We start from the raw sequence: 13,936 nt of genomic DNA, 5'->3' as shown, positions 1-13,936 counted from the left end.
GTGTGTGTGTGTGTGTGAGAGAGACACACACACACGTGCGTAGGTGTTTGCTACTACGCTTGTTTTTGACAAAGGCCATTCTGTGAAGAGGTCAATTTATTTAGCATAATTGCTTTGCAGCTCTTGTTTCTGTAATTATCCTTTTATACATTACAGCTCTGTGAAGACATTAGATATTAGTGTCTCACCAAAGGGCAGAACCTCTTAGGACTTGAAGGTGATCTAATATGTTTGTAATGTATTGTGTTTAGGTTAAACCTGAGCATTTCCTCTTTGTTGCTCATACTATTTTCATTGAATTGTATTGCAAAACTGACACTTCCTTCAGTTCCTGTATGTTTGTGCTTTATTTAAAGCAGAGTAAATGTCTTGTGTACTGTATGTCAGTTGAACCTTGTGTTACCAATAAATTAATACATTTGCTATATACTCCATTTTGTTTATACCACTTTGTGAGATTCAGTACCATCAGAATATTTTTGACCAAGGTTGCTGATCTCCTTAGATAATTTCCAGTGAGAAAAGTTCTAGTTTACATTTTTGTATATGCTTGGGAAATCGTTGCCAAGCAACAGCACAGGTCAAGCTTCTTGCAGCTGTTGACCCAATTAATATTTGCGATATGAGAAATAATGATACTGTCTTCACAAGGACACTTGAATATATAGCCTGCATACACATGACACCTGGCTTAGATTAGAGTCCTGCTCTAGGCCTATCTGCGCTTTGATTTATGCCAGCAGGAAACAATTTTAATTTGTTGTGTGTTTTGTTCCCCGACAGGATTTGTTTCTATAAAGTGTATATGAGTAAATGAGTTATAGATTGGTTTGTAAACATCTGAGGTAGGAAGAGTGAACAGAATTTGTTTAAGGTAGTGGTTCCCAAACCAGATTTGGAACCTCTCCAGTTAGTTATGAGCTAAGCCTGAGGGATCATGAGATCAGAATCAGAATCAGCTTTATTGCCAGGAATACACACGAGGAATTAGACTCAGGATTGTACATTGCTCACGATGTGCTTACTTATATAATAATACTATAATAAAATCAGAGAACACACTACAGAGAACACATATACAGACACTATAAAAAAAACAATATAGACAGATTGAGACAATAGTGCAAAGGATGCAGGAGTAAATTATTATAATGTACGTGTCAGAGGTGGATGAGATATACAGGTGCACATACACATACATGCATACATGTACACAGTGCGATGGAGCATAGTGCAAAGAACGCTGGAATAATTATTAATAATATTATGATTGTTGTTATTCCTAACATTTTTGGTTTTCTAGCCATTCAGGAGGCATGGCTCTAGTGATGGTAAAGTCAGTGTGTCATGAGGCCCTCTACTTTGGTCCAGTGTGAAATATCTCAAGAACTAATAAATGGATTGCCTAACGCACACATTCAACACAATGTTTTTGGTCCCCTGACTTTCCTTTAGCTCCACCTTGAGGCTGACATTTGTTGTTTTTAATAAAATGAGGCACAAAACATCTAAGAACTCTGTTTTGCCATGTGAGAGTTGGTGGACTGCCTTTACATAAATAAGCTAGCTTAATCATTGTCAATTCTAAAATGGTCATCTTCCATAATGGCTGGCACGTGTGCTGAATATAGCTCGTCAATGTCACTTGTCTTGAACCAACCAATCACAGACTGGATGGGGAGGGACATTTAAAAGTATCGGCAGATAGCTGTCATTTACATTGGGACTCTGGGGACAGGACAGAATCAGAATGTCTCCATCACTTTTTGAAAGCTTTTGTAAGCAGAAAACATGCAATGCAAGTGAAATATAGAAGAAACAAATGTGAATTGTCCAAAAGCTGATTACTGCATTATATTCCATTATATATTATATGCCACCTTAATTTTGTTCCCCTTCATATAAATAAAGACATTTACCACTTGGCATCGAAGCACATTGTGACATTTTATGATTTACACTTACCCTGGGGCATGTGTAACTATTTAGTTGAGTTACAACATAACTCTGTGGGGCAACGGCTTTCATTTTAGTAATGCATAAATCACAACGTAGTAATAATTTACATTATAACTAGGCTAAGTTTGAACTTACACACAGTTGGTAAAACACGCTGCAGTGATTTAAGGAGTGGTTTAAGGGAATGTACAGAGGAGTGAGCTATGAAAAACTGTTGATGGAGCAGCAGTTACATAGACTAACTTCTGACCATTGTACCACAGGTTTAATCTTTGCAGCAGTCCATCATCAGTAGCCATGTATCCTGTAAGTGTAATTGGATCCACAACACTGGACCCTCCCACACCACTAAATGTAAATCATACCTAATAAGAGCATCAGCAAGGTGCTTTTATTAAAATTTTTTATGAAAAAATACCTACTGTGTGAAAACCAAGTAGCTGTATGAACACCTAAGGCCTTACTGTTGTTTGTCTGGGAAAATATGTCTCCTTGCCAGAGAGTATTAGATGTTTGACTGAGGCCTCTTCCAAGTCTGCCATTGGGCTGAGAAATGAGATATTGATTTTTGGAGTACCATGCAGTAATTGAGAGAACACATCAAAACCGGGGTTTCAAAATGTTTGTCGGGTGTTGGAACCTGATGCGCATGTTGTGTTACCAGTATATTGACTACTTTCCCAAGGTAGAGGATGCATTCATGAGCGATTGTGTTCTGCTTTAAATCACATTTTGTAAGAAGCTTCATTTTTCATGTCTTTGGAACTTTCTGGAGGCAGTTTATGAAACATTTCACATATTTTCTGTTTTCTCTATTCACATATATATATATATATAACTCCAACTCAAAAGACACAAGAACTGGTTTAGAATTTTTTTTTTTTACCTGCAAGTGTTTTATCTACACCTAAATATAAACCAGAAAAATCTCCCAGAGGAGGCAAGCCACAACTACAGATCAACTGGAATCTCCTTTACTGTCTTTGAGCTATCCTCCAATTAGATCAGTATATCATGTCTTGGCATGGCCCATCACTCTGTGCTGACAGCTCCGTGACTCTGGGAGACCCTGTGAAATTTATCAGTGCAGTCAGTCCACGCCAGCTAGCAGGGCCCCCCCTCCCAGTCCTTTCACTGAGCCCGAGATGGTTTCTGTCCCCGGTGGAAACATGGCAAAAAGAATTCCTTCTGCAGGTTTGTGATACCTTACAGAGGAACATGTGGCTCGGATAAATCTTTCAACACATCCAACAGCTCACTTCGAGGACTAAATCCCCAGACACGGGTTTGCGATAATTTCTGCCTTACTTTTCCTCTGTGAGGGAAAGGGTTTTTTATTCTAATTTTCCTTAAGTAAAATCAAGTGAAGAATTAAGTGGTGGATATTTAGACTGTTGCACTGGCTTTGTGGCAGCTAGGACTTGAATTCTGCCAGTGGCAGAATCCAATGTTAAAAAAATCCAGCTACATTTTGCTATTCAATTCTGTGTTTATTTAATTTGAATTTGATCTTTTTTTGTGTCTCATACCTTTTGAAATGACACATCCCACATGGGAAGACATGACACACAATAATAGCAAAGAGAACGTTATTATTTATGTGTAGGACTCACATGAAAAGAATAGAGACCTACTGTACAATCATAAACGATATCTAACACAATTCAACACATTTCTTTGAGCATGGAAGTTATTTCTTGACCTTGGAAACGTTGTTGCAGGAAGAAATAAAAAGCCACATTTTAGAATTGTCAAATTCTCTGGACTTTCATAGAAATGAAAATGTTTTTGACAAAAAACTTAAGTCAAGGTCCACTCACTAGTTTTTTCTTCCACAGCAAACTACAATTTTTTTCTTGTTTCCATGCATTGTGCAAATAATCTGATAATTACTTCATATTCCTCCAACAAAAAATAATCACACTCTTTCCAAATTCAAATTAAATTGATTTAAAAGGAAAGCACATATGGAGTATACTTGAACAGAGCTAGCTCACAGGACGTGTTGTCTGACAAACAGCCACAGTGGAAGGCGGAGTCAAAAGCTGGCCATCATAGAGAGGGGGAGGTGCAATATCTTTTAAAAATGGGGAAAATGGCGCACATTTTCACAGTCTCTCCTGGAAGAGATTTATTGTGTTGCACTTTGTTTACATGAAATGTGACAGAAATAGTTGTGTAAAGAAAAAGAGAGCTGCAGAGAGAATTTCATACCATGGATCCTTTCGCACCTCCGCACAGCTGACCAATCACAGCGTGAAGTGCGTGTGAACTTTAGATTGTTGGTTTTTTAGAAAGTTACAGAAATGGTCGAACACAACCCCATCCAAAATTCAACACCAGAAAGGTGTGAGGGCACGGGGTTTCTGAAGCTCTTCGACCATCCGACAAGCAGCTCTGAAGAAGCAATACTGGCTGCTTAAAAGTATAAACTATGCTAGCGGCTTTGTGAGGCTGTCGATGTTATGTTTACCATCCAGTTGTTAGCCATCTTAATTTAGCATGTTCCCATGCTAACATTTGGTCATTTGCACCAAACAAAGTTCATCTGAGGCTGAGGGGAATGTAATTAATTTTGCAGGCATTTTTCTTGATAATAAATTAAAAGTTATAAGTTATAATTAATAAGTTATACTTCATCCTGAGAGGGGCATGAATACAAAATGTGACAAATGTGAATCTAACCCATCCAATAGTTAATGAAATATTTATGTCAACCTGGTGGCGCTACAGGAAAAGTCAAGGGATCACCAGAATTAGGAGGATACATCATCTGGGAACCACGAATGTGCATTCATGATTAAATAGTAATCACTTCAGTAGTTTTGGATATTTTAGTCTGGACCAAAATGGTGGACTGCACCACACTGTCATTCTTAGATGCTGCTGGCATGGCTAAAAAAAGACAAGGTACAGGATAGGCTTTGTCAGTCTCATAACTAACAAAGGCAATCCTGTTCATCTATACCAACATAGCATATAGTTACCACATGTAATAACAGGAGACAGCTACAGCAGCAGAACAGATTTGTTGGATATTAAATTTAGAGAGACTTAATAAAAACATTTGGCAAATAGTTAATGCACTGACAGAAATGTAAGCAGAGTGAATCAGTTCTTGATGAACGGTGGCTATCCTGATTATTTCAGCTTCAGCTGCAGTCACAGTTAAATCTGGAAAACAAATCCATAGGCACAGTGGGACTGTAGAGCATTTGTCTGTGTGTTTGTTTTTATACAGACAAATATGGCAATTCAAAGTGACTTCTCTTGTTTTGGCTGAGGCTCTATATGTTCATTCTGTCAATCCTGCACATTTCTGGAAAAAACAGAGTTTGCACTGCAGTAATATGAGGTAAATATTCCACAAGTAAATGCTTTAAATTTGCCTATACTTACTAAACTATACTACTGCATAGATGGTAATTGCCAAGTCAAAACATTTACTATGAAAACTGTTGAGTAATTTCATGCTTCTGTTCTTTTTGAGATCCATTGAACAGTACAGTGAATTTTGCAGACCAATTAGAACTATTTGAAGAATGGAAGATCACTGAAAACATAATGAAAAAACTGTCATAGAGCACAAAATATTGCATGCTAATTCATTTTCATCAATTTAAACTCTACTAAAGTAAAACTGACTTTTCTCTGTTGCCTTGCTTCATCAGCCACAATCACAGTGATATGTGTGGTCATTAACGGTGAATATAGGACAGGCAGTGAAGTGGACTCCCTGTGGGTCCAGGCATCTGTTGCAGTGGGTTCAGCACTGCCATGGAAAATTGAACATTTAGGAGCCAGCTGGAGGACCAGTCTGCCCTGCTGTGCCACCACTTCTCAGGTGCCCACTGGCTCCATGCCACCACCAGCTAGAAGCCACTGGACCAAAGCAGGCCAGATGGTGCCCTTGCCAACCTACGAGCAGCCACTGCGAACTGCCCACTGTCCACTGCCTACTGCCTGTGTCCCCTGCCCTGCCATTCAACTCAGGGATGAGTTTGGAGTCATGATAACCTGAGGTAAAAAGTTTTTTGGGGGGAGAGGAGCAGAAAAAGCTCAAGTGAGCGGAGAGTGTGTTGGAATATAAATGGGCCCTATTACGTTGTATGTTTGTTAATGTAAGCAGCTGCGAGGTAGAATCGGGGAATCAGTTGGTAGGAGAGAGACTGCTCCACGGGGAAATAAAGCCATCTTCAGGCTGAACTCATTTGTCCGTGGCTGTGAACTGATAGATAATTATATTAGGAGCTTTAAGTGCTCTTCTGCGATACAAGCATTACTACCATCTCCAGAGGCACCGAACAAAGTAGGAGGGAGAGGAATCTGTGTGCTACAACAGGGTTAGTCATTGCTCTGCATCCAAATATGTGGACGTGGAATTGTATTCATCACAAGGGGCCTCATTCAAAATCCAAAACATTGTACAACGCTGTGTGTATTGGATCTATGAGACAGACAAATTAGATTTTACTTATTCAATTTACAGAATCAATCATGCACTCTATATTGCTCAAGTTAGTGAGTGATGGTGGGAAGAAGATGGTAACAAATATTGGTAATCCTTTAAAACAACACAATCTAGTATGAGATTACTAGTGTTAAATGTAAATCACTAAATACACTGCAACGTATTCATATGTGCAGGTTATTAATTCTCCAATCTAGACTGTTTATGTTGCGTGACCAACCAATGACTAATTTCATATACATACTGTATACAGATTGGCCACACATATCCTCTACTTTTACTCCTTGATGAATATGATAATGATGAGGAATGAGGTATTTAGGCTTATGTCACTATTACAAACTATTAAACTATTACACCTCTGTGAATGAGGCAACTACCATCACTACATCTATAAAGTGCTGTGTTATCGTTCATTTAAAGCAAACTACATAGTATCTTTAGTCACCCATTTTACAAGGTGATTTAGTACACAATGAATAAGATGTTGACAAAGAATGAGATGAAATTATTTTGTCAACAGGTGTTTGAAGGTCAAGAATGAATTAAAATAATTTGAAAATGAATGTTTTTTTATAAAGACTTTGTTTTGGGTGGAATATAGGGTGACTTTATTGTGTACATGCATGCATGTATAGGCTTTAAATGTGACATGCATAGAGGGAAAATTTAAATGAATGTACATGTACATAATGTTAAAACAAAATAAACGTTTTAGTAAATGATGTATTAACCTAAAGCCATTATTTACAACAGTGTTGCATTATACAGAGAGAAGTTTTTGTTATTTAGCTACCCTCAATGATATAAACTATAGATAAATTACACGTGTCAGTATAACATAATACAGGTCAACAGCACCACAAACTGCAGCCTCTGAAACTAACATCCAGTTTAATCAAACACCATGTTGTATAAGACGGTATTAGTTTTAGCTAGGTGTACCATAGGGTGTATCTTATAAACAGACAAATCACACTTGTACATAAGCCAAAGACAAGAATTTAATGTAAATGGAAATACTTTATTTCACTATTACACATTAACAAGCTTGGAAATAAAAATTACAAAAAAGAGAAATGGAACAAAATGCTACAAAGCACCGCATAATATATAGACGACTCATAAATGTGGCAAAGGAACCTTATGCTAACTGCCTTTACTCTATCTAAGGTATCATCATCATCACTGAGAATTTAGAAATCAGCAAAAATGATTGGACATCAAGCACAGTCATGCCAGTAATAGTAATATCTTACAGATTTATGTAGCGATGATTTGGGGAGTGGGGAATGGTGATCCTTAAAGTTTCACTCACTAAGTGGTGAGACAGAACAAAGAGAGTGGGTTTGAGGAAACTGTAGTCCATCATCTGTTTGGTATGACATAGGTTTGCATTTGGTATAAAGAGGAGTTGAGGAGGCAGACGCGGGTCACAGAGTATTTGCAAAACATTCTCTTAATGCTGAGGCTGTGCGAGGCACCAGATGGATGGGGTTTACCATGTAGAACACACAATAAGAGCTAGAAACTGTAGATAATCGGAGGAGAAAGTACCTGAAGGTTAAATTTGTACAACTCTCTGTATTTGACAATGTGACATTGTAGGGATTATCCTGATTAGTAACCCCCATCCACCTGGTTCAGCAGGCTAAAACAACTCCTAACAATGCAAACACTATTTGACTCGCACCTCTGAGGAGGACAGTGAGGAGACATAGGGGTGGTGTTACTTTTTTTACATGGAGAACACTGTACAGGTGCCTTCAGGTCTGCCAGGACTAAAGGCACATGGGGTCCACTGAGCAACAGATGTGTCCATTCTGGAAATGAGAGTAAAGAGAAGGCGAGTGGATTATCGTCACACTTAAACCTCGGGAAAATTCTTTTTGCAGCTCAGCAGATAATATTTTCAGGTGGCGTCGGTGCTGCAGCATACAGACTCAGTTTGGCATTTATAATTCCTCTGAGTATCATTTTGGCACAAAGTGATCTGAGGTGGCGATATTCTACTGAGAATACAAATTTGAATGGTCTTGGATTGCTAAATGTAAATGCCCCGTATTTGTATAGCGCCTTTCTAGTCTTTTCGACCACTCAAAGCACTTTTACACTACATCTGCATTCACCATTCACACACTGAGCCTAAGTGCTCAAACAGAAACGAACATTCACACACTGGCAGAATAGCTGCCAGGGGCAATTCTGGGTTCAGTATCTTGCCCAAGGTGCCTCCATGCAGCCTGGAGCCTGGAGCTGGGGATTGAACTGCTGACCTTCCGATTAACGGGCAACCCGCTCTATCTCCTGAACCACAGCCGCCCATAAGTCACTGACCAAATCAGAATGCTATAACACTGTACCGAGAGCAGCACTGTTCAAACAGATTAAATCCATGATTATGTGTAAACAATTTAAATGTTTGAACGATAGTATGAAGACTTTGAATATTTATTCTGTCCATTGAGAATGGCTGCAATCATTTCTAAAAGATGTAGAAATCATTGTCAGACGAGCAGAGCAAAAATATTCCATCATCAAAACTCAGTCTTGGTGGATTGGACCTAAAGCTGAGGCAAACAATTTATGCTCATAACTGGTAAGGAAGAGGATATTTGCCTGTGTAGTTTCTCTGAGATTGTCTTGTGACACAAGAGTTGGCTGCTCTCCATACTTTCTCCACCTGGTTAACTGTAGCCAATTATACAGGTTTTCTGGAATAGAATATCTATGGCTCTATACATTGTAAGTACTGTGTGTGTAAACATGTCTGCTTGTTGAACACAGTGCAGAGGAGAGGGCAGACTGTGATTCCCTGCTGTAGGCCAGGAGATGAGGGGCTGACAGATGTTTGCGCAGCTTGGCTTTCTCTTAGTACTCAGTTTCAGTTCATTTTTTATTAAAGGAATAGTTCAACAATCTGAAAAATTCAAATTGCTTTCTTACTGAGAGTTAGATGGGAAGATTTATAACATTCTCCTATCTGTAGATTAAATGTGAAGCCACATCCAGCAGCTAGCTAGCTTAGCTTGACATAAAGACTGGAAACAAGAGTCGTCACTGTAAGGTTGTCTGGCAACCAGCAGAGACTCCAGGAAGTAAATGGTCCCAGTCAAGAAATAGTTTAGCACAAAAGATTTCTTTATGCAGCTGCATATCTAGCAGACAGATGTGAGTGGTATCAATTTTCCTATCTAACTCACCCCAAAATGTCTATTGCTTTAACGAACAAGTGAATACCCACAGTATTCTTTTTAATACATATAAATTAGACATAGCAATCTATGATCACTGATAAAATCAAACTTCTTAAATTCTCAAAAGGAACATTTCATCTTATTTGTTACACAAAATAATTCCATAATGCAGAGTCTGGACCACAGTGTCCAGCACAAAAGCCTCTCAATTTTCAAACCATTTTTCTTTGCCACTGAACTAACTGAACTGTAATTTGCCGTTTCAAGGCTGCTGGCGGGGCTGGCGCCTTACCTTGCACTGGCACAGTGTGCACTCGGTGCCATGTTTAATCCAGGAAGAGCCACTGAAGCGTGAGATGTTGTGCTCGTCCGTGCACGTCTTGGTGATGTCGTTGCGGATGGTGTCGGCCTGGCAGGGGTCGGTGACACAGCGGGGACAGCACTCGCCCTCAGGCACCACGGTAAACTCGCAATCCACAGGCGGGCACGGCAGAGGCCAGCAGTCCACCTGCCCCTGCTGTGGAGACAGAGGGAGACACAATTTAAGACAGATAGACAGACAGAGATGAAAAAGAGAGAAAGTCGAAAATAATCTGTGCAAACACACTAATGCATTTTACAGACCTAAACAAGTTATTCATGCAAATACACATATTTCTCCTGACGCTGTGTATTTGCATGCTAGAGGGAACGTCTCCACTGGATGAAATAAAATGTTGTTAAGGTACCTAGAAAATATAGATGAGCAGAGCAATCTTCCAACACAGTCAGCATTTTTTCCAGACTGTAGAGGTAAATGCTCCAGCTTTTTAATTGACTTGTTCTAGTCCCCCTCTCTCATTGTTGTTGCCATATTAATCTCTCAGCAAACTTTCAGCACAGGGAGCCTTATTGGATTTCTCCTGCTTCCATTTTCTATTGGCCCGAGGAAACGGATCATACATATTTTGGCCAACTTTACACGTCCTACCTACTGTATGCTATATCATTCTGACCTGATCCACTTCTGCTTACACTGCTTCACACCTACTAAGGAAATGAAATATGAGCTCAGACTATATGAATAGGCATGTTTAAACACACAAGCAGACACAAAAGGCATACACCCAATATACAAGACGCTTGATGCCACTGTCCCAGTAGGGATATTTAATATCACTGAAAATTGTCTGGCTCAGCATTTTTGAAATGTTGTAGTAAATTAAGCTGGCTATAAAGCCTAGGCTCACACTGTGCTATTGCCCACTCCCTGCCTCCATGTAGTGTGTAAACATCTGAAGTGGGGAAATCCCCCCGAGTGGTACTCTTTGCTCGTAGCCAGAGGGAGGAATTGAATGTAGCCTCAGGTATCTGTCCCACGCTGCGATAAGGGACACTGTCATCTTTGTCTGTTTATGCAGATGTGGCCTATGATCACAAAGGAGAAAGAGATTTGCTTTACAATCAGCTTTTATTTGCCTTTCGCACAGAGCAGTGTGGTGTGGAAACTTTATCAGCCTAAAAACTGAAGCGGGGTCTTTCATTTCTTCTGATATTTCAGACGGGTGTTATTTTAATCTGTATCTGTGCATTTAGTGTTCATGGTATCTCACTGTAATTTCATCTTTGCATTTATTTAGACAGACGTAAGGGTTCACAGTGAATAAGACTGCATTTAACAAGATTACTCCAGGAAATTAACACAAGTGACATTTATCTTTGCCAGGGAATTAGCCTACAGCAATCACACTCTTTCTTTTATGCAACTCAAACTAAAGAACAACCTATGGCAAAGGAAATCCATGCTGCTTTGATCTTTTGGCAATTTCACAAGAGCAAATCACAAGGGGCACATGTGTGCTGCAAAGGCCACATTCTTGATTTCAAATGATTGCACAGGGAGCAGAGAAGGAATCATATCTTGGTCTTGGGAAATGTTTTGCCCATCTGCCTGCTGTCACTGTGTATTTTAAGGCCCCTGCTGAGCCTGGACAGCCATGCCTCTGCTAAGTGTAGCAGCATTCAAGGTTCATTTCACGTCCCTGTCACGCTACTGGAGCTCGGGTACGGTATCACACAGAAGCCTTCTCCCTGGTCCTTTCAAGTGCTGCTCTTTAAACAGTGTGGCTGGTGGTCCTTTGCTTTGTGTGCATGTCTGTGCATCTTTAATTGAGTGTGTTTTATGTCTGTGTGTGTACGCCTGGATGTATGAAAGGAGTATGTGTTGCCGTGGTGACAGGTGTGCCTACATTCTCAAACATGAGTACGTGTGTGTGTGTGTGTGTCCACATGTATAATATGTACATACTTATGTTTGTATACTGTATTTTTGTTTGCGTGTGTGTGTTTTTGTTTTACCATGTTCAAAAACATTCACCAGCTTTGTGGGGACTTCCAATGCTGGACCCCATAAGTTTAAAGGGCTGTTTGAGGGTTAAGACATAGTTTTATGTTAGAAATATGTTAAGGTTAGGGTTAGGGTATGGCTTAAGGTTAGGCATGTAGTTGTGATGGTTAAGGTTAGGGTAAAGGTTTAGGGATTGCATTATCCCAATAATATGTCCCCACAAAGATAGACAAACGTGAGTGTGTGTGTGTGTGTGTGTGTGTGTGTCCACGGTCCAGTGCTGTAACCGGCATGTCTGCATTCTCAAATGTGTTTGTGTCTGCTTGTGTCAACATATATAAGTGCCTACAGTGAGCACAGCCTCAGTGAGAGTGAAGCCAAGCAAACCCATTTTCAGCCGACTGTGCTTCCCCGCTGCCTCTCAACTGAGCAGTGATTTTCAAGCTCTTCTATAATGGCTCGCTGTAAGAAATCCAAAATGCAGCCCTTAGGTCCAGGCTTCAGGACAGCATTACAATGGTAGGAGGGAGGAAATGGCATTGATGTTGCTACTCAGACCATAAATCTGTCAGAGTGGCGCCAACTTCTATTAGCTACAAGTATGGCTGATCTTCAAAAGCAACAAAAGGGGAGAAAAAAAGAAGAAAGGGAGTTGTAAAGTGCTTGTCTGAGATCCACAGTGAAGAAGATTCATGAGTCACTGAACAGAAAGAGTGACACTGAGTGTGGGTGCGTGGTACAGATGAGTGCGTGTGAGAAAAGACGGTTGGGGTAGAATGTAAAGCATGACATTTGCATTTAATATCCACATAGCCAAGAGGTGAGAGGGACATCACAGGTAGAAGGATTTATTGTTTTTGTCAGGTTTATTGGGAAGCAATAGGGAAATGCTTCCCTGTTGTTTGAACATCAGAACTGTGTAAACCTTGGAAAAGGTCAACACGGAAGAAGATGTAACCACAAAGAAAATAGTGCATATGTCTTACTGTAAAAGATTCATGTGGTGAACACAATGTTTTTCGGTTTTGTATGAGAAATAGGATTGCATGTAGAGGACACTCAACACCACAAAAACACACATGTTGCAAATACTCATCAATCAACAACCTTCTCAAAGCACACAAAGATGATGCACAATATTACACCCTCCCACTCACAAGGCACACACATTTCCTCCTGTTCTCTTAACCTTGAATATATCCTTCAATAAAATGTATAATTCCATCACAGCAGACAACAGTGCAGAGAGTCCTTTGAATTCTTTAAAATCTCACTAATCACTCACTCCCTTTCTTCTGCAACGAGATGAAAAGCAATCTTCATTTTCTCCTCTCTGCAACCTTCCGATTCAACTCTTAATCACTCCCCCTCTCTTGCCACAAAACTTCTCTCCTTGGCTTTTTTCGCACAGCACATCTCTCATTTCTGAGCATTTCCACTAGAGTATTTGTTACATTTCTTGTGTGGGCGCTGTGGCACAGCAATGAACACTCTTACCGTAAATGGCTTGGGTAAAAAGCACCGAATAAATATCCCCGCGATGTAAGTTTCATAAACAAGTCAGGGGTTTATTTATCCGCCCCTACTTACCAGGCACTGGCACTGCTGGCAGTTCTCCACCCATGTGTCCCCGCTGCCGTAAGTGAGCAGGCCGCTCTGGTGCAGACACTGGCTGCTCAGTCTAGGGTCGCACTCGGGGCAGCAGAAAAGGTCGGCGTTTGGGTTGTCGCAGTCGCAAACCATCCTGCGGCACATCACTTGGCCAGCCTGAGGGAGATGGTCACAAACACATATATCACATGAGCACAATTACACATTGAAAACAGGCATGAGCGCATATATTCATGCATGCATAGACAAAGCCATTTGTTTGATGGATCATTAAACATGTATCTTGATAATAAATATTGTAATAAAGGCTATGTAGCCTGTCCCTAGCAACTGTTTTGGAGCTGTATTTTATGGTTATTCACTTTACTGTAG

At 40.0% G+C, this 13,936-nt stretch overlaps 1 protein-coding gene across 1 annotated transcript in view; it reads right to left on the bottom strand.

Moving 5' to 3' along the window:
• Positions 1 to 7,433: 7,433 nt before the first annotated feature.
• nell2a (neural EGFL like 2a) overlaps positions 7,434 to 13,936 on the bottom strand; it is a 102,872-nt gene continuing 96,369 nt past the window's right edge. Inside the window, exons 18-20 of the mRNA XM_046038298.1 lie at positions 13,544 to 13,720; positions 9,920 to 10,144; positions 7,434 to 8,253 (exon numbers count right to left, since the gene is read on the bottom strand). Of these exons, the coding sequence (XP_045894254.1) occupies positions 8,212 to 8,253; positions 9,920 to 10,144; positions 13,544 to 13,720 (444 nt within the window). The 3' untranslated portion in view covers positions 7,434 to 8,211. The remainder of the gene's footprint in view (positions 8,254 to 9,919; positions 10,145 to 13,543; positions 13,721 to 13,936) is intronic.

Source organism: Micropterus dolomieu, linkage group LG22 (genome assembly GCF_021292245.1).
Source record: "Micropterus dolomieu isolate WLL.071019.BEF.003 ecotype Adirondacks linkage group LG22, ASM2129224v1, whole genome shotgun sequence".
NCBI lineage: Eukaryota > Metazoa > Chordata > Actinopteri > Centrarchiformes > Centrarchidae > Micropterus > Micropterus dolomieu.
The sequence above is the reverse complement of the archived record's forward strand: the minus strand, read 5'-3'. Positions and strand labels throughout refer to the sequence as shown.